Source organism: Conger conger, chromosome 8 (genome assembly GCF_963514075.1).
Source record: "Conger conger chromosome 8, fConCon1.1, whole genome shotgun sequence".
Classification (NCBI taxonomy): domain Eukaryota; kingdom Metazoa; phylum Chordata; class Actinopteri; order Anguilliformes; family Congridae; genus Conger; species Conger conger.
Window position 1 is genome coordinate 2,114,537 of NC_083767.1, and position 19,504 is coordinate 2,134,040.

Below are 19,504 nucleotides of genomic sequence, written 5' to 3' on the forward strand. Positions count from 1 at the left end.
AATCCACACTCTGTCTTTGGAGCTGAAAAGGCTGGACGGTACAGAGCTGTATTTTAAGGAACATCTGCATGGTGCTCTCTCCAGCCTGGTGCTCTCTCCAGCGTGGTGCTCTCTCCAGCCTGGTGCTCTCTCCAGCCTGGTGCTCTCTCCAGCCTGGTGCTCTCTCCAGCGTGGTGCTCTCTCCAGCCTGGTGCTCTCTCCAGCCTGGTGCTCTCTCCAGTGTTGCGCTCTGTCCAGTGCGGTGCTTGCTGTGGTAGACAGCCATGGGATGGAAACAGAAGGGAACTACAACTGTGAAAAATGAGACATTGTGTCATCTGAAGCCTCTCTTGACGTTAGGGTTAACGCCATTACTCACTAACTGAAGAAAAGGAACCCAGGGCTCAATGCCCCTCTCCAGCATGTAAGCTAAGCCCTGTGAGAATGGCATGGCATGAGGGCTGATCTCAGGTTTACCAGCTATGCCACTGATATATTTACAACCAGCCACAAAATGAGAACCATAGTCTGAATATTTTTGTTTTATTTTTAGCTTTTTTGTTCTCATCTCCTTGTCTCTCTAAATCAGGCTACTTTTGTTTAAACCTAAAGGGATTTTTAAAGGCGTGTCAGGGAATATGTGTCTTCCTCATGTATACAAGCTCAGGATACCTTTGGTACTGTCGACGCCCTTTCCTGTTCCTACTTTCAGTTTGAGACCGCCTGCCCCCACAGCCCCCACATGAGGTGATACTAAACACCTGCACTTTATTTAATTCAGAAATGAATTTTAATTCCTAATGTGAGGACAGAAATTAAATGTGTTATGTGAGGTGGCGGCAATAGGAATCACAGCTAACTTTTAATTTCTCTTTTGCTCTCTCCCTCTCTCTCCCATGCTCTCTTGTCCCATCCCCACCCCCCTCTCTCTCTCTGTTCTTGTGAAATTATGCAGTGGTTTTCTAGCTAGCATCTGGAGAGAGGAATCAATCTAGTCCAGCGAAAGTGGAATTGATTAATCTTTAACTGTGTCTGTAAATGGTTGATAAATGTATCTTTAGACATGCAAACAAGACACGATTTAACATTAATGGATTTTAAATAAAACTTTTTGAAATTACACCTTGTTTCCATTCTGAATGAGGCATTTATATATCCAATTAAAAACTATTTAAGGCTGATCCCATTAATCTATGCGAGTGGACACCCTCTATCACAACTACATTTCTATGGGTATGATATTTGGAGTTATGGTGATATCCTAAATATAAAAACTGTATTTCCCACACATACGTATGTCTTGAAGAACAGTCAGACCTGGTTTCATCCTAAATTGAACAATTCATATCTACATCATTTACTCCGATAGACGAGCAGTACTGATGGGTTTATCTGTATGTGGGAACGCGCATCAAATGATCTATTCTTTATGTCCAACCTGGCGATCCGTAGTTAACCGGAAACGAATGCCAGGATGTTATTATTTTAGCGACTTGAAAGTATATATATATAAATATACATATATAAATACTTGGAACTATACATGGAACTGGGAAATACGGAGGGGACGCCGCGTGAATTATTCACCTGCGAGCTTTGTGAATTAACCACCCCTTTCACTTACTACGGACAGAAACCTCCAAACACACGAGCTATTGTGTATGTAATGGCTTAATAAAACCGCACAGAGGCTAACCATAGCCAACATGCGCCTCATGCTGAAATCAGGATTACCAAGTCTTGAAAACGTAGCTATTGCTAAAATGTAAACCGTGCGATTTGGTTGTGGTGAGCAGGTTAGGTTAACATGTAATATCTGAGTAAAAGTAATTTAATCAATGATTCAGCCTGGTTGATTGAATGATTCAGGCTTTGGGCTGCATTCCCAAACAACCCGACTCCGAGAAGTGGGTCTGGGATTTTTGAACTGTTGCGATCTAATTTAAGTGTCTTGATTTCGCAGACTTCTGGAGGAGTGCTATGTGATGAAGGATCCGTTCTCTCCGGAGAAGGAAAGGTTTTTGGTTCTAGGATCAACTTGCAGTCTGTGTCACAAGGCCGTGTGCGTCAGTGCGGTATGTTCTTCTAGTTTTGTATGAGGACCACCTCCCAGTCTTAACTTGTCTTGCATAACAATAATACAACCCATTGCAAAAATTATGGAATCAGCACACTTAGAGGATGTTCATCCAGCTTTTTTACTTCATAGCAAATAAACAAATCACAGATCTGACACAAAACTCATTATGGAATCACTCAGTGTTGAGGAGAAAATTATGGAATTACTAAAACAAATACCAGCAAAGTCTGAATATGCAAATTAGTCTGCAGTTAAAAGGGAGTGTTTGCAGACCTTAACGAGCTGTTGGACTTAATTAAAGGGAAACATGGCTCCAAGAAGAGAGCTGTCAATTGAAACAATGGAAAGGATTATGAAACTCCTTCAAGAAGGAAATCCCACACAAAATGGGATTTACATACAGAAAAGCCAAACGAAAACCAGCTCTAACACCTAAACAGAAGAAATCATGGAGTGTGGCTGATTGGATGAAAGTGATATTCAGTGATGAATCACAAATCTACATTGGTCAAGGCGCAGGTGTCAAAGTCCAGTCCTGGAGGGCCGCAGTGTCTGCTGGTTTTCGGGCTGTTCCCGGCACCTGTGGTTCATTTAAGTCTTTAATTGGCTCAAGAATCCACACACCTTGTTCCCAAGGCCTTAATTGACAGCTGATTGAAAGGCAACCACAAAAACCCGCAGACACTGCGGCCCCCTGGGAATTCAGTTTGACACCCCTGGGTCAAGGTGATCATGCTGGAACGTTTGACTGGTGCCGGTCCAATGAAACATACAAAGATAACTGCCTGAAGAAAACAAGCAAATGTCCCCAGTGATTTATGATATGGGGTTGCATGTCAGGTAAAGGACCAGGGGAGATGCACAGGTGTACATTGAAATTTTGGACACTTTTCTCATTCCATCTGTAGAAAATAGGTTTGGTGAAGAGGAAGTCATTTTTCAGGATGACAATGCATCTTGCCACAGAGCAAAGGGTGTTAAAGGGTGATCCGGCCAGCAAACAGTGCGGATCTTAATCTGATTTAAAATTTATGGTGGAAATTTTTTGCAAAGCTGATCTGTCAGCCGCTAATCGAGAAAGTTGAACGAGCTTGATGGGGAGTGTTGTTTTTATTAGTGTTGATGGGGAGTGTTGTTTTTATTAGTGCTTGATGGGGAGTGTTGTTTTTATTAGTGCTTGATGGGGAGTGTTGTTTTTATTAGTGCTTGATGGGGAGTGTTGTTTTTATTAGTGCTTGATGGGGAGTGTTGTTTTTATTAGTGCTTGATGGGGAGTGTTGTTTTTATTAGTGTTGATGGGGAGTGTTGTTTTTATTAGTGCTTGATGGGGAGTGTTGTTTTTATTAGTGCTTGATGGGGAGTGTTGTTTTTATTAGTGCTTGATGGGGAGTGTTGTTTTTATTAGTGCTTGATGGGGAGTGTTGTTTTTATTAGTGTTGATGGGGAGTGTTGTTTTTATTAGTGCTTGATGGGGAGTGTTGTTTTTATTAGTGTTGATGGGGAGTGTTGTTTTTATTAGTGCTTGATGGGGAGTGTTGTTTTTATTAGTGCTTGATGGGGAGTGTTGTTTTTATTAGTGTTGATGGGGAGTGTTGTTTTTATTAGTTCTGTCCATCCTCCAAGCATTCAGGCCGTCATAAAAGCCAGAGGAGGAGTAACAAAGTACTAATTGGGATTTTTTTTTTTTTGTTGATTCCATAATTTTTTTTCTCAACATTGAGTGATTCCATATTTTTTTCCTCAACTTTCTGGAGAAAATATATGCTATTAGTTCAAATAAGTGCATTTAATTTATTTGAGCTATGTTTCACCAAGCCAGAATGTTCAGCTGTTAAACAAAAATTGTTTTGTCAGGTCTGTGATTCGTTTATTTGCGATGAAGTAAAAAAAGCTGTGAACATCCTCTTAGTGTGCTGATTCCATAATTTTGCCAGGGGTTGTATTATCATTTGGAACCTGTGGTGTAGCCTATTATATTAGTTATTTAGCTGAAGCTTTCTTCCCCAAAGCAACTTACAGTTGATTGGACTAAGGAGGGGCCTGAAAGGCTTTTTGCTGGGTGATGTGACATCGTTGTTTTATTTGCTTAATTGTGGCATGCATAACAGCCTTCATTATTGTATTTTTCCAGGACTGCAGTCTGTTCTACACGAAGCGCTTCTGCGTGCGCTGTGTGCGGGCGCGTCTGGAGCAGTTTCCCCCGCAGATACAGGCAGAGTTGATGAAGAAGAAGCCCACGGGGAAGGCACCAGGCCTGGCCACCAACTGAGCGGACCTCCGGAACCGGCCCTGACGGGCTGCACTTTTCCCTTAGAACAAACTTTATTGGTGTAAATACTCATAAGCACAATCACTGTACTGTATCTGTCTCTTGGGCATGTATGGATTTGAAAAGTGTGCACTTGCAAGATGATATCCGTCCCTCATATTTTAATAATAAATTTACCTTTTTAACAAGGGTCTAGTGGAAAGTGTTTGTGAAGCATTAATATTGAAGAGGACTGCAGCGCCTGATCAGTGCCGATAGCCCAGCATCTTTTTTCTTTTCTCCTGGGTAATTAGACTGACCAATCAGGAGCACTATCTCCACACCTGACTGCCAGGTAAAGGGAGGGAGGAAAAGCAGCAGGTTTGCTGATCCCTGCCCGAGGGTTTGTGTTGCTGATCCCTGCCCGAGGGTATACTCCATGTTTACCGCAGTGTAAAGGGACACATTAAGAGGCCTACATTGTGTACCTCTAGGTTCATATTTTAACTCTGTATGTCATTATGTTACTGCATGGGCCTGTTGTAGGTATGCTCAGGGGATAAGAACACAAACAAACAACACCATGGCCCAACTAAGATCCTGCTTACAATCCCAAGTCCTGAAGTGTTAGGTTAGGTTTACAAACAATTATTTGCATTTGTATTTTGTGCATTGACTGACTATAAGGGTGAGGCCTTATGAATTCACAAGAATGTACTGCCTTTCCTGAAACTCTAATGAATTATTCTGCAGGTAGTGCCCAAACACATTACATTACATTAATGGCATTTGGCAGACGCTCTTATCCAGAGCGACGTACAACAAAGTGCATACCCATAACCCGGGATAAGTGCGCTTAAAGACCCTAGCGGGAAGTACAATTTCAACTGCTACCTGTACAACAAAGCTAAGGACGAGGGCCTATTTGAAATTTTTTTTTATTTTTTTTTAAACATATACAAACAAAGCAAAAGTGACCAAACTTAACTATCCAAACACTGCTTACCTAACCAAACAAAATACCGATACACAAAGTAAATCACAAAGACAACAATTAAGGTTCATAGGGAGGTAGGGAGGGACGGGGAGAGGTGCTGCTTGAAGAGGTGCGTCAGAACAGACAGTAGTCGTGAGCGTGAGGTGGAGGTTCGGAAAGGGGGAGGTGCCAAGCGGCCTGTGGAGGCTGAACGAAGAGGTCTGGCAGGGGTGTAGGGTCTGATGATTTTTTGTAGGTAAACTGGGGAAGACCCCTTAACTGCTTGGAAGGCTAGCACCAATGTTTTGAATTTGATGTGAGCCATGACAGGCAGCCAGTGGAGGGAAGTAAGCAGGGGGGTGATGTGTGAGTATTTGGGAAGGTTGAAGACCAGACGAGCTGCTGCATTCTGGATAAGTTGGAGGGGTCTGATGGCGGACGCTGGGAGGCCAGCCAAGAGGGAATTGCAGTAGTCCAGGCGGGACAGAACCATCTCTTGGACCAGGAGCTGGGTCGAGTAGGGAGTGAGAAAGGGGCGGATTCCTGACACTGACACTATTGACACAAGTGCCTGTTTGATTTGATTAAACATAATACTTTTATTGCAGCTGTCAGTCATTTTGGTCAAATATGTGATGTAATAATTGGGTGTCCTAAAGCTGCTGTTCTAGGTTGGCGTGGCGTTTTCTCACCGAGCACTCTAGTACTGTATATAAATCTAATCTTACATTAATCTAAAATAAGAGATACATTCTGTAGGCTGGGAGGCGTTGATCTGTCCTTACCAAGGACTGCCACCTGCTGGCCAATGGGCACGGATTAGTGCACATAAGATAAGAGTCTACGGTCTAGAGCAGGGATATCTCAGTTTTATAGTTTTAATTTGCACTCTTGTCAGATTTCTAAATACAAGGGAGAAAGCGGGCAGGAGAAAGAACCGCGGTGTTGTGAAATACTTTTTCAGTAGATGGCGCCAATTGCCTCCATTTTAGGTGAAGGAAACACCCACTTCCGGGTCACGCATTTCAAGATGGCGGCGCCTATGGAAAAAGGGTGGCGTTGGGCATGGAGGTACAGAGGTCTCATATTGCAAAATAAATCTCGGTGTTTTTGCATTAGGTCTGAATGCCTATCCACTGGTAGTGTCGGAAGCAGCCTTCTGTCGTCGCTCAACAAACGAGGGGTCATACAAGATGCTTTCCCCGATTCCTCCGCCCAAGTGGAGCTTCCTCGGCTGCTGCAGAATGCTCCACAGACGGTGTACTGTGGATTCGACCCCACCGCAGACAGCCTGCACATCGGGAACTTGCTCGCCATAATCGGACTATTGCATTTCCGAAACGCCGGGCACAATGTAATCGCGCTATTAGGCGGTGCCACGGCTCAAATCGGGGACCCAAGCGGGAGAACCAGCGAACGAGAAAAACTGTCCAGCGATGTCGTATTGGACAACACAACAGGCATCAGAGAGAGTCTGGAGCGAATATTTATTAACCACGAACTGTATTACTGTAGCGGGGACAAGGGGCTGGGGACATTTACCGTGCTGAATAACGCTAGCTGGTACCGAGGCTGGGATGTCGTCACTTTTCTGTCCGACGTTGGCCGACACTTCCGGATGGGGACCCTGCTGAGCCGGCACAGCGTCCAGTCCCGCATGAAGAGCGCCGAAGGCATGAGTTTGACCGAGTTCTGCTACCAGCTGTTTCAGGCCCATGACTTCCACCACCTGCACCAGCACCACGGCTGCAGCATTCAGCTCGGCGGAACCGACCAACTCGGGAACCTGATGTCTGGCCACGAATATATCCACAAGTAATGTTCTAGTTGTCTGATGAGGTGCATGTGATTTACTGTTAAGTGTGTGGGCTTGGAGACTGGACAGTATAAGGGAGTGATTAGGGAACTTTACTGCTGAAAACATCTAAATTGTTTTCCCTTGTGTTTTCGGACACACTCATAACTTGTCTGTGGCTGGTTAAATTGTGAGAGGAAGCTGCCTGTGGGATGTTCAACCGTTGAACAGCCGACCAACCGGCTGAAACATGCTAGTGGCGTCACAGACACAGGGTGAGCCTGCATGGTCAGTTTAGGCTTTTCTGATGGGTCCGCGTTTGTGGATGAGATATCGCGAGGTGAGGTGGTGGGATTGTATCTGAGCAGAGCGTTTAACTGGAATTGTATCCGTCATGTCCAGTTCTATAATGTGGCTCTAAATGTTGTGTATGAGCGTGTTCTCCCTGCAGAAATCTGAGCTGACATAATGTCCCAGAGACTGCAAGGGAAGTATATTATTCTCCAAAGTTATCAGTCGCTACTTCCTGCAGATAATTCTACCAGTGCTCTCCTTTGGGCTGACGTGCTGGTTTAGTATTGCTTTATTTACATATTAAACCACAGTAAAAATATAATGTACACTGATGCCAACAGTATTCCTGACCCTTTGTGGTTCTGCAAAAAAGTGAACAATTAAATGTTTTAGCTTGCTAAAAAGAATCCGCATTACTGAGTTAGCTGGGTAAGTTCACTGAGTGAGATCCCGAACCTTCCAAAACTGTAACATCGATTGTAGTAAAAACGACTGTTCCAGGTTGTTAATCAGCTGTCCAGATAACTCCATAACCTTGCTTTGTGATAAAGCCTCCTGGCTCTCATGCTGAATAGTGTAGTACTGGTTTGGTAAGATGTGCTAACGTACATTTGTGATTCATGTTTCCTGGGTTTTATGTCCGTGTTTTGCATCAGGGTGACTGGGCAGGACGTGTATGGGCTCACCGTTCCCCTGGTAACCAGCAGTACCGGGGATAAACTGGGGAAGACGGGCGGGAACGCCGTGTGGCTGAACCGTGACAGAACCTCACCGTTTGAGCTCTACCAGTACTTCCTGCGCCAGCCCGACTCCACTGTGGGCAGGTGTGTGTGTCTGTCTGTGTGTGTGTGTGTCTGTCTGTGTGTGTGTGTGTGTGTCTGTCTGTGTGTGTGTGTGTCTGTGTGTGTGTTCTCTGTTCTCTGGGGGTTACCTTGTTGTTTTGCTGTGTGAGCGAGCGAGTGTGTGAGTGTGTGAGTGTGTGAGTGTGTGAGTGAGTGAGTGAGTGTGTGAGGGGGTGTGAGCGAGCGTGCGTGCGTGCGAGCGAGCGTGCGTGCGTGCGAGCGAGCGTGCGAGCGTGTTCTCTGGTCCCTGGGGGTTACCTGTTGTCTGGCTCCACAGGTACCTGAGTCTCTTCACCTTCCTGTCTCTGGCGGAGGTGGAGCAGGTGATGGAGCACCAGAGACAGGACCCGGGGAGGCGGCTGGCACAGAAGCGGCTGGCAGCCGAGGTCACCAAGCTGGTGCACGGCAGCGAGGGGCTGGAGAGCGCCAAGAGGCAAGGGTTCCACCTGCTGCTGCTGGGTTCTGTGTGCTGTTGCTAGTTTTCAATGGGTTCTGTATTCCATTCTGACTGGGTACTGTCTGCTGGTGTTGGCTGTGTGTGTGTGTGTGTGTGTGTGTGCGTGTGTGTGTGCGTGCGTGCGTGCGTGCGTGCGTGCGTGCGTGCGTGCGTGTGTGTGCATGCTGTGTGTGTGTGCGTGTGTGTGCATGCTGTGTGTGTGTGCATGTGTGTGTGTGTGTGCATGCTCTGTGCGTGCGTGTGTGTGCATGCTGTGTGCATGTGTGTGCATGCTGTGTGTGTACCCTGGTTCTACAAGATATTTTATTTTGCTACCAACCTGCCTTCATTCCAGAAAACGCAGGCGACTGATTGTAATCTAATGTGAGCTTATTCATAAAATAGACTTAAAGCGAAACATGGTGCTTCAGTTCTGTTTCTGGATTCAGTTTGGGCTATGTGTGACAAAATGATGATGAAGATAATATAAAGATCTTCATGAGGTGCCATACTAGTGGGGCAACTGCTAGATTCTACATCATCCGCTGGCTCATGCTGTGTGTGTGTGTGTGTGCGTGCGTGCGTGCGTGCGTGTCTCCATGCTGTGTGTGTGCGTGTGTCTGTCTCTCCAGGTGCACCAGCGCTCTGTTCCACAGCAGTCTCCAGGCCCTGCAGCAGATGAGTGACTCCGAGCTGCAGGAGCTCTTCAGAGAGGCCCCGTTCTGTGAGCTGCTGCTGGAGCCAGGGACCAGCGTGCTGGAGACCTGCAGGAGGGTGGGGGCCATACCGCCTGGAGCCCGAGGGTGAGTCCTGTACACGCACTCTCACACACACACGCACTCACACTCACACTCACACACACTCTCACACACACACACTCACACTCACTCTCACTGTCACTCGCACACGCACTCACGCACTCACACACACACACTCACACACACACACACTCACACACACACACGCGCACCCACCACAGACTTACGCATACTGCGCTCATACACACGCGCTCACTCACAATGTGTGTGTGTGTGTGTGTGTTTGTGTGCGCGCGCAGGTTCTCACTCTGTTGTTACTGGGCAGGTACCGCATGGTGACGGATGGGGGTGTTTGGATCAACCACAGTCGCGAGGAAAACCCCGAGCAGGTCCTGATTCCAGGGCAGCACATCCTCGCCAACGGCCTCACCCTCCTGCGCGTCGGCAAGAAGAACTTCTACATCATCCGCTGGCTCAACCTGTGACACGGCCGCCATGCTGGCTCAACCTGTGACACAGCTGCCATGCTGGCTCAACCTGTGACACGTCCGCCATGCTGGCTCAACCTGTGACACGGCCGCCATGCTGGCTCAACCTGTGACACGGCCGCCATGCTGGCTCAACCTGTGACACGGCCGCCATGCTGGCTCAACCTGTGACACGGCCGCCATGCTGGCTCAACCTGTGACACGGCCGCCATGTTGGGCATTCTGGGGCCCAGGGCATTCTGGGAACTGCTTATAAAGACGTGTGGATGTTGAGAAGATTGTATGTGAAATATTCCCAACCCTGGTTCTACAAGATATTTTATTTTGCTCCCAACCTGCCTTCATTCCAGAAAACGCAGGCGACTGATTGTAATCTAATGTGAGCTTATTCATAAAATAGACTTAAAGCGAAACATGGTGCTTCAGTTCTGTTTCTGGATTCAGTTTGGGCTATGTGTGACAAAATGATCCATCCATTATCTGAACCCGCTTATCCTGATCAGGGTCGCAGGGGGGCTGGAGCCTATCCCAGCACACAGGGGGCGAAAGGCAGGAACACACCCTGGACAGGTCGCCAGTCCATCGCAGGGCACACACACACCATTCACTCACACACTCATACCTATGGGCAATTTAGACTCTCCAATCAGCCTAACGTGCATGTCTTTGGACTGTGGGAGGAAACCCACGCAGACACGTGGAGAACATGCAAACTCCGCACAGAGAGGCCCCGGCCGACGGGGATTCAAACCCAGGACCTCCTTGCTGTGAGGCGGCAGTGCTACCCACTGCACCATCCGTGCCGCCGTGACAAAATGATGATGAAGATAATATAAAGATCTTCATGTGGTGCCATGCTAGTGGGGCAACTGCTAGATTAGCTTAGCCTGTTTCCCACTGGCTAACAGCCTTTTTCCATAGTCTGTTTTAGGGCTAAGTGTGACTGTGATTGATGCTAATTTGTATACAGTCTGTCAGCTGACCCTGCTGGAGCCAATCACAGAGCTCCGCCTCTGATCCTGGAGAGCCACAATCATGCTGGGGGTTGTTTCACATTCAGACTGGTTCAGACTGGTTCAGACTGGTGAGAACCGGCTGAGGTGAGTGACCTGTCGAAGAAGGGGATTTATTCGGCCAATTAACCATGGAAACTACCAGCTCTGTGGCTCTCTAGTACCAAGGTTGAGGAATCCTGTTCCTGATAAAACTGTATGTTCTTTGTTCCACCACTAGAGGGCAGTGACACTACACTTGCTGGGAAAACCAGAAAACAAGTGTTACTACATAAACTTGGGAGATTTCTCAATAGTAATTTGTCAATGCAATTAAGATTTACTGGGAAAAAAAGCATTTGACATTTTAGATTTATAAATAATGTAGGTAGTTGTACAACGTGTACATTTGTATGGATGAGCAGGAGGGTTGTACAGATAGATCTGAGCATATATTGTGCATTTTAAATAAAATTAGGTTCATTTTTAGAAATGTCTGCTAATCTTTCAGCAGCCAGGTCCTTAGCCCCCCCACACTTCACCAGCGTAGCCGAAGAGAAGCGGCATCTCCACGACAGGTCCTGAACATTTATATAAAATATACACACTCCAGCACAGGTCCTGAAGATAACTGAAACATCCTGATCTCCTTACTGTATGAAAATAGCCGTTTCTTTTTCTACTGTCAGTAACCTGCAGTAGTTGTTCTGGTGTCTAAAGGGTTAAAGTATTTCAGCGATGATTCTGTGACCCAGTTGTGCTGGTGTAACTGTAGCAGCAGGTGGGCGGATAGAGTACTGCTCGTGTCTGTATCGGTCAGGCCTGGGGAAAGTGCCTTTGAGATGATGTCATTTTTATGAATAGACCTAATACATTTTTTACATGATTTGCCTTTTCACTTAAAGAACATGTTGTCAGAACATGAACTGTGCAGATGCAATATGTAACCCCCCACACACACACACCTTAACAGGTGTTATTGGTTTATACATTTTTTCATATTGTTTCATAATATTTCATAATGTCTTCTGTGGTTTAACCCCCCTCCCCCTGTCCACTAAACTACATGTGTCAGTATGTCTTCAAAAAGCAATGCCTCGTGTCATTTTAAAACTCATGTTTTGTGTTTTAAATGTCATAGAGAATTACAAAATGGAGAATCTGTTTCATAATAGCAGTCCTCCTGATCTATGAGGGTTATGTGGAAGACCACCTGCAGTCAGCACCGTGAAACAGGGCCCTGTAGTCACGACGGGCAGCTGAACACGACCCTCGTCTTCCTCACAGAGACGCAAACACTACAGAGGATAAGCTCATCTTGCACATCACACCATATTGCAGCTTGGAAGCAAAAGACGAGTCATAAAATAAAAAAACAGGTCATTCTGTTGAAGGACTCTTGTACATTTCTAAAACTTGAGCCAAGTATGTGATTAAACTGAAACAAATTTGAAAGTTTGACGGGAGATAATTTGCTACAGAATATGGTAAAGTTAACAAACTGAAGACTATGGATTGCATAGAATTCAACAGAAATAATGCTATTTAATTTCAATTTTGTTGAATGAGGAGAAGAATGAAAAGTATTAATTTGTTCTGCCTACTGTACATGAGATGAAAGCAGTACTGGTGTATTTAAGTAGAGGAATAATTGAGACTTTTTTTCTTTGTGAACAAAAGGATAATGCACAAATGCAGAGAATACCTGAGAATATCCACAGCTATACTGTGAGTTGTGATATCTTCGGAATGGCGCTGGTGTAATATAAATCATACAGTTTTACTACACTGCAGTTCATTTCAGCTCATTAGTTTCATACAACCGCCAGCCATATTCACACTAATCACTTTCTTTTGACCTCTGCCATTTTGTTTAGGCCTATTTTTGTTTAGTCCTGTATACGTACATATATATACATATATATATATGAGCGTGTGTGCTTTTGCTCTCCTGGACTATATGATCAACGTGGCAGTTTTAACTAACGCCTCTAAGATTCCTTTCTACAAGCAGTTTGTGATTCACAGTCGGATTATATAGATTATTATTGATTTAATTTTCCCTCGCAAACATATGAATTGGCAATTTTGGTTATTTGCTTCCTCAGAAGCGAGAGGACCTGCTTTCTTTGTTTGTTTGTTTTTTATAGCAACTTGCAACGTATTTTTAAAACATAATTTGTTTTATCTGATCGCACTGTGTGGTTATGCAGTGATATTGCGCAGGGTTGAACTGGTCTGTCCTGCGCCTTGTTTACGCTGCGGCCGACTCCAGCATAACCAGAACACTTGATCATGGCAAGGTCGCGACGACAAGCCCTGGTTTTCATAAGTCACATTACGCATTAAGGTGGTACGCTAACCGGAACCCAAAAGATCGGGGTTGGTAAAAGCAGCTTACATTGTGATTGAACATAACATGGTGCGCGTATGATCACGCTTTATACCACCGTATTTGTTTCATGTTAATACAGTTCTAATGGACGCATTTAAACACTGTGTTGCTATTCAGACAATTCTCCATATAACTGGATTTTTTTGTTAGGTTTTAATTTTTTTTACATCTGAAAGCGTCTGAAAGGGTTTGGAAAATTTCTGAAACGTTTTTTTCTGTTAACTTTGTGGGCGTCAGAAGGCTCCGTCGTGGGGGTTTAAACTCGTTTTTTCACTTTAAGAAACATGGGCGGTTCCGTTCTCTTTAACCAATGAGTGTCTTTCTCTGTTTAAATAGCTTTCGCTGCCAATCATTTTTTTTTCCCCGAAGTCAGCCTCCCTTCGATCGCCATATTGGGGACTGGAAAGGCTCGTCTGTTTTTCTGCTCTTACTACGAGACCAAATTGACAGGAGTGGCTTTCGCACTTTGTTTTGATGATCGCTGGAGATTGCATTAGCTCGCGCTGTCGTATAGGCTGTTGTGTTGTTGCAACTGAGCTTTGCGCGTGGCATGCCTGCTTCTGCGTGTATCGCAGTCGGTTTTCGCCCGTTCTGGATCGCCCTAAGTAGGTGGAAATACGCCTTTTAATCGTTTGTTTTGGTTGTTCCTTCACAAGCAGAAAATGTCAAATGTTCGTCTTTCAAATGGGAGTCCAACTTTGGAAAGAATGGACGCCAGACTGCCGGATCACGCAAAGCCATCCGCTTGCAGAAACCTTTTCGGGACAGTGGATCACGAAGAGTTAACGCAGGATTTAAATGGACATTTGCAAGGGATGGTGGAGCAAACGTCCGCCAAGTACAATTTTGATTTTCTAAATAACAAGCCGCAGCAAGGCCGATTCGAGTGGAAGATCGTAAATAGCAAAGATGTACCCGAGTTTTACAGCAAACAGCAACGGGCACCGAAGGACATTCGTCGTTCTGTGAATAACGCTGTGGATCTTAACGGGAATCATAGCTGTCTTAGGGTGACTCCCTGTCCGGGCGCCGGAGACAGGTTTACCGAGGAGAAGCCCGAGAAAGCGGAGAGTCCAGCGGATCCTAAAGACCAATGCAGCGGACAGCGGAAAAGACCAGCCAGCCATGGTACACTCTCGGCTATATATTTCGCTATGGAATATTTTTACTGATGGAATTTACCGAAAATTTTATTTTTCGGTTATTCGAGTAAACTTGCAAATGTAACCCAGATGTGACTATTTACTAGTTAACGTTATCTAATGTCGCGTAATAACGCAACCGTGTTTTAACATGGCAGAACCATATTTTCGCTTTACATAACTTAGGCCAATTGAAGCCAGTCCCGCTTCTTAAAGTGTATGCATTGCGTGGTTTCTGAACTTATAAACCAAATGACACAAAAATCACCAGCACGTTGCATTTCAACAGGTATCACGGCGAAGTGTACCTTGTATGTGTGTGCGCACGCATTTAACCAAGTTACGGGATGGCTGAGAGGTTTCCATGACTTCTCCTTGTTGCAAAATGAATCTAATGTTACCATGGGGACACCATCGTGTCCCGATATTTCCAAAGGTTTATACTGCAGGGTGCGAGCGTAGACTAGATCCACGCCTGGAACCCTTTTATAAGTATCAGTTAAAAAGCAGCTTTTGTAGCCTAGTATATTTTCATGTCGTTTGTTAAAATAATAAAATAAAATAAAAATGTAAAAAAACATGGGAGTAGAAGTGATGGCATTGTTTAGGTTTGTCCAGCTAATCTTAAATGTTTCCTTGTTTGTTAGACTCGTCCTCTCAAAATAAAAGGGCTCACACCAGTCCGGATGAAGTTACTCGTAGCCCAGCTTTGTTACGCTCGGTAGAACGCACACCCAGGAAACCAAGTCCCAAGACCTAAAACTTGTAAAAGGTAAGCTCACCCATTTTACTGACAAAGGCTGCAATGTCTTGCTTGTGTACTCAACGCTGTTTCAGGTCGACATGTAGAGCGAACGCGTAGGCTACCTAGCGAGCATTGTTTTATTTATATATACATGGGTACATTCGGCATGTAATACCGCTTCGTTGAGTAATGACCAATCTGCCCTTAAATGTATTATGTTAATATAGACCAAAAACATGATACTGAGTAGTTGCGGTTGAACTAACATTTATTAAAGTGTTGCAAATATAGTAACCTTCAGATGGAAGGCGAAATATGAATATTACCCGGACTCTTGATTATACTTAAGATTGCATTGCATTTCGAATGTAGGTGCGGTTATTTAATGTTGGGAAGAAAACAGTTTGTTGGGTCTTCATTCAAAGCATGTTACTTTTCGCGATACAAGAAATGGGCCAAAAATAAGGTCTTTGTAAATTGCGGATATTCTATGCTCGTAATGCTTCTAAAGCCGGGAGCAACTTGCAGTACACGATTTACTACGCTCGCTACTACAGCGCCGAGATTGGGTTTCCGACTGACTGTAAACAAACGTCGCTGAAGAGCGCCGTAGTAACACGTCAGCACCTCATCCCCTCAGCCGCGGGGACTCGGGTTCTGCTGCGGTCTCCGATGCCAGGAGCGACGTGTCATTTAACTCTGTAAAACTCAAATCCCGTGCCTCGTAGCTTCATTCACCATGCTGGAAAATGATACCACAGTCTAACTGCTTAAACGAAAGGAAAATCTGTTTACGCATTACCTGCTTTTTGGTTTAAACGTGCCTTGTGTTATTCTCGTTCCTGCTCGCATACATTTCAAGGCGCGTGGTTAACACGAGTATCGTGTTGTGTCACTGTTGTCCCCCTTCGTTTATCTCAGATATTAATAATGAGTAATGCAGCTTATTTAAAAAATGTCTAATATGTTTTCTATCCACCCTTGACTTCTACAGAGCAGATGCAATTCCCCTTTTCATCGAGCGCATCGGTCCTGGATGACGTAAAGAGGAACTACATGTAATGAAAATACATATCGCCTGTCCCACGGATGGGGACGCTGTACAAGCACTGAATATAAACACTAAAGTTATGGCACTCGATTGAATTAATCTGCCTCTAAAAGCAGCCGATGTAGCAGTGTGCAATTAGGGCTTTTCCCTTTTGCGCAATGTATATTTACTACCTGTGTACATAGTTCTTCCTCATATGTAGCACATAAAAAATAAGAAAGTTTTCTTTATCAAATGGTGTGAATTTGATTTGACTTGAAGAATTAGAATAGTTTTGTAAATGTTTATTTTCCAAAATGCTGTCATTTTTTGAAGGTGGTGTGTTTTTTAACAGCAATTTGTACAAAGAACACTTGCAAATGTTTTAATCAGGGTTTTGACAGTTCCCAGTTATCGCACATTCACTTGGTCACTGTTTCATCTCGTCAGCGTGTCCAGGTCAAGTGCTGAACATTTTCTTTATTTCCCTTTGAAAAGCAGCTCATAATTTAGCGACTGCAGTTTGGACAGATATTGTATGAGAAGTAACAGCCACAGTCGTCATTTCTTCCATATTCAGCTGATTCTAAATGCCGATGTAGATGTTGTGTGGAGGGGTATGAAGCCTGAAGTATGTAGGGCAGTGTTTCCCAACTCCAGTCCTCGGGACCCACATGCCAGAAGGTTTTTGTTGTAACCAGTAACTCACACACCTGATTTAACGATTGAACCAATCAAACCACAAAAATGCCCTTGATTAGTTAAATCAGGTGTGTGAGCTACTGGTTACAACAAAAACCTTCTGGCAAGTGGGTCCCGAGGACTGGAGTTGGGAAACACTGATGTAGGGGCTGAATAATTGAAGTTAAGGTCAGAATCTACAGTATTAATTTAGACTTTTTGATTTCAGTGAAATGTCCTACTGATTCAATACATTCTAAAATCATTTTTGTAATCTCATATATACAAATAATATTTTCCCTCAGTTCATGCCAGGTCATATATTCAGTGCAAAAGGGGAGAACCTGGTAAAGGCTGCCTCTGCACATCCCATAATAAACGTGTGAATCCTGAATACGGCCAGCGTGCTGCCACGGTCTCCATTGGAAACGGACCGTGTCATGTTTCACTGCCTGTGTATGTGTGTAAAACTGAAGTGTACCTGTGTACATGACTGTGTACATAACTGTGTACAGAACTGTAAAAACACTGAGAAATTATACTAACTTATTTATGTCAAGCCTTTTTTTCTTTTTCTTTTTTGAGAAATGGGTTTTGTTTGGATTTTTTAATGGTTATTCCAAAGTGGCATTTTTTAGTTTTAGTTTTTTTTTTTTTAAATGTAAGCGCTTTAAAAAAAAAAAAAAAGTTTCTCAAAGTTTTTTTTGTTTGTTTGTTTAATCATGTAAGGTTGCAGACTGAGCCTCATAAAATATTTGACTTGTGCATTTTGTATGTGTGTTAAAAAAATGTTGCAATCGATTAAAAAATTTTACCTTGCATCTCTACATGGTTCATGTTAACGTGCATAATTATAGCTATTCATCATTTGTTAGGCACATATGCATAAATCATGTTATTGCACATGGTACGGTCATGCAAACTTCCATGCTATTGCATAGCCTATCAGTCCATTTGAAAACCTGGGAACACAAGGCCTGCACATTCAAAGAAATGTAATTCTCGGAAAATTTTATTCCAATTCAGTAATATTTTGGTATTTATGGTCATGTGTTTGAGAACATGAGGCTTCGCTTTGTCAGCCCTGAATAGTGTAATGAGGGCAAAGCTTCTGCTCAGTTATTCCTGACTTCAATTACAGCTCGTGCGAGAAACGCTGTAACACAATTATTTCAGAAGAGGGACAGGCCAGACCGGATGATGCAATATTCACACCGATGTGGCGTCGCGGTTTTTATAAGCGTCTGTGCCAGAGCGCGCGCCCGTCCCGCACACTTGTCTTGGCGCATGGTAACAAACAAACACGATCTGTAGGCTAATACTGACATTTAGGATTATACTCTATGGGCAGAGGCAGTGACGGAAGGGATGGACTGCCTTTAGTACGACACAAAACATTACATCAGGTATCTCACACCGTGTCCAGTGATGGCGACCATGTGAACAGCACCAACTACTAGCCTAAAGTCATGGGATTTAATGTCGTTAATAAATAATTATTTATTTATTTATAATAAATATTTTTTTAAACACGGACGAACGTCTCGTCCGCATTAATTTTAAGACAGTAAATGTGGCTTCTTCGTACTGTACCAGGAACTAGCTGAATGTTTGCCTACTTTAAATAACCAATCGATTGCAGGAAACGATAAGCTACTAAGCTAGTAGGCTACATACAACCTTTAAATTAGAAACAGTACTTTTGCATGACTCCTACATCTGAAACATGTTATATATTAGACGTGATGTTTTCATTATTACCGCGCGAACAAAACGAACAAAAAACTTAAGCACAGCCAACATCCCCTCCCAGTCTCCCCGTCTACGAAACACATTCTCCCCACATCGTGAGTAGGTCTATACGACACCTATTTTTTAAGATAATTACCCATCATCTGTACTCATTTAACAATTGTGATTGTAGCGTTATCGTCAAAGTCAACAGACACATGTAAACAGCATCGATCAACAGAATCTGCGAATTCGAACATTGGAAGAACAAATGTAGTCTACGTCATGCAAAAAAAAATGAGGGCGGACTAGCTAATGAAGTTACTGACGTTGAGGTCTTCCAATCAGAGACGCCGTACGAAAAGCACACCACTTCAGACGGCCACTGGCATTAGCCGGTTGCTCGCAGATTTACACAGTTACATGCAGCGTTGCCAGAAAGCGGGACGGTGTGTACTTTGCTTGGAGCACACCCCGAGTAGTCACGGCCATTGGGCGGACGGGATTTTTTGCTGATGTAAGCAACAACAACGATGGTTTTCTGTCATTTGAACTGAACTCTGAAGTAAACTCGGCTAAATGTTCAAAACTAGGCTAAATGTTCAAAACTATTGTGCACGCGTCTGACTGTGTTTGCCAGCTTAGCCTCTCTGTTCCAACTCATAATACCGCCAGATTCAGAAGTGATTTTTTGCGATTTTGTCGTGAATTCAGCGGCATCCTGGCAACGTTTACTACAGCAAGTTTCTGTTCACGGAGCTTGGTGGGATCACATTGCATTTATATATATTTTTTCGATATTAGGAGTTGGAAGCATTTATGTGAAAAGCCTTGCTAACATTTAAGTTCACTGGCTTATCATAAGACATCCATTGGCCAAATGAGAATAGAG

The 19,504-nt window shown here is 44.1% G+C and overlaps 4 protein-coding genes across 5 annotated transcripts in view; all 4 read left to right on the plus strand.

Moving 5' to 3' along the window:
* The window catches only part of LOC133135804 (peroxisome proliferator-activated receptor alpha-like), a 27,517-nt gene extending 26,418 nt beyond the window's left edge, over nt 1–1,099 (plus strand). The window contains exon 7 of the mRNA XM_061253084.1: nt 1–1,099. This exon is cut by the window's left edge and continues 3,967 nt beyond it. The gene's annotated coding sequence lies outside the window, so the exon portion shown is untranslated.
* Nucleotides 1,100–1,454: 355 nt separating this feature from the next.
* Nucleotides 1,455–4,516, plus strand: cdpf1 (cysteine rich DPF motif domain containing 1). 2 transcript variants are annotated; one of them, XM_061253092.1, is made up of 3 exons: nt 1,455–1,638; nt 1,943–2,054; nt 4,191–4,516. In XM_061253092.1, the coding sequence occupies exons 1-3, from the start codon at nt 1,523–1,525 to the stop codon at nt 4,326–4,328; spliced, it is 366 nt and encodes a 121-aa protein (XP_061109076.1). In that variant the 5' UTR covers nt 1,455–1,522; the 3' UTR covers nt 4,329–4,516. The 2 variants fall into 2 exon arrangements, 1 of the variants encoding a protein (XP_061109076.1); XR_009709439.1 differs by lacking the exons at nt 1,455–1,638; nt 1,943–2,054 and adding an exon at nt 2,715–2,899 and having other exon boundaries at nt 4,191–4,327.
* Nucleotides 4,517–6,284: 1,768 nt separating this feature from the next.
* Nucleotides 6,285–11,860, plus strand: yars2 (tyrosyl-tRNA synthetase 2, mitochondrial). Its single transcript, XM_061253083.1, has 5 exons — nt 6,285–7,098; nt 8,029–8,196; nt 8,492–8,647; nt 9,283–9,453; nt 9,734–11,860. The coding sequence occupies exons 1-5, from the start codon at nt 6,314–6,316 to the stop codon at nt 9,891–9,893; spliced, it is 1,440 nt and encodes a 479-aa protein (XP_061109067.1). The 5' UTR covers nt 6,285–6,313; the 3' UTR covers nt 9,894–11,860.
* A 1,513-nt stretch (nt 11,861–13,373) lies between these two features.
* Nucleotides 13,374–17,708, plus strand: LOC133135807 (cyclin-dependent kinase inhibitor 1B-like). The gene is made up of 3 exons (XM_061253089.1): nt 13,374–14,411; nt 15,073–15,197; nt 16,165–17,708. Exons 1-2 carry the CDS (start codon nt 13,946–13,948, stop codon nt 15,183–15,185), a joined length of 579 nt encoding a protein of 192 aa, XP_061109073.1. The 5' UTR covers nt 13,374–13,945; the 3' UTR covers nt 15,186–15,197; nt 16,165–17,708.
* Nucleotides 17,709–19,504: the final 1,796 nt, after the last annotated feature.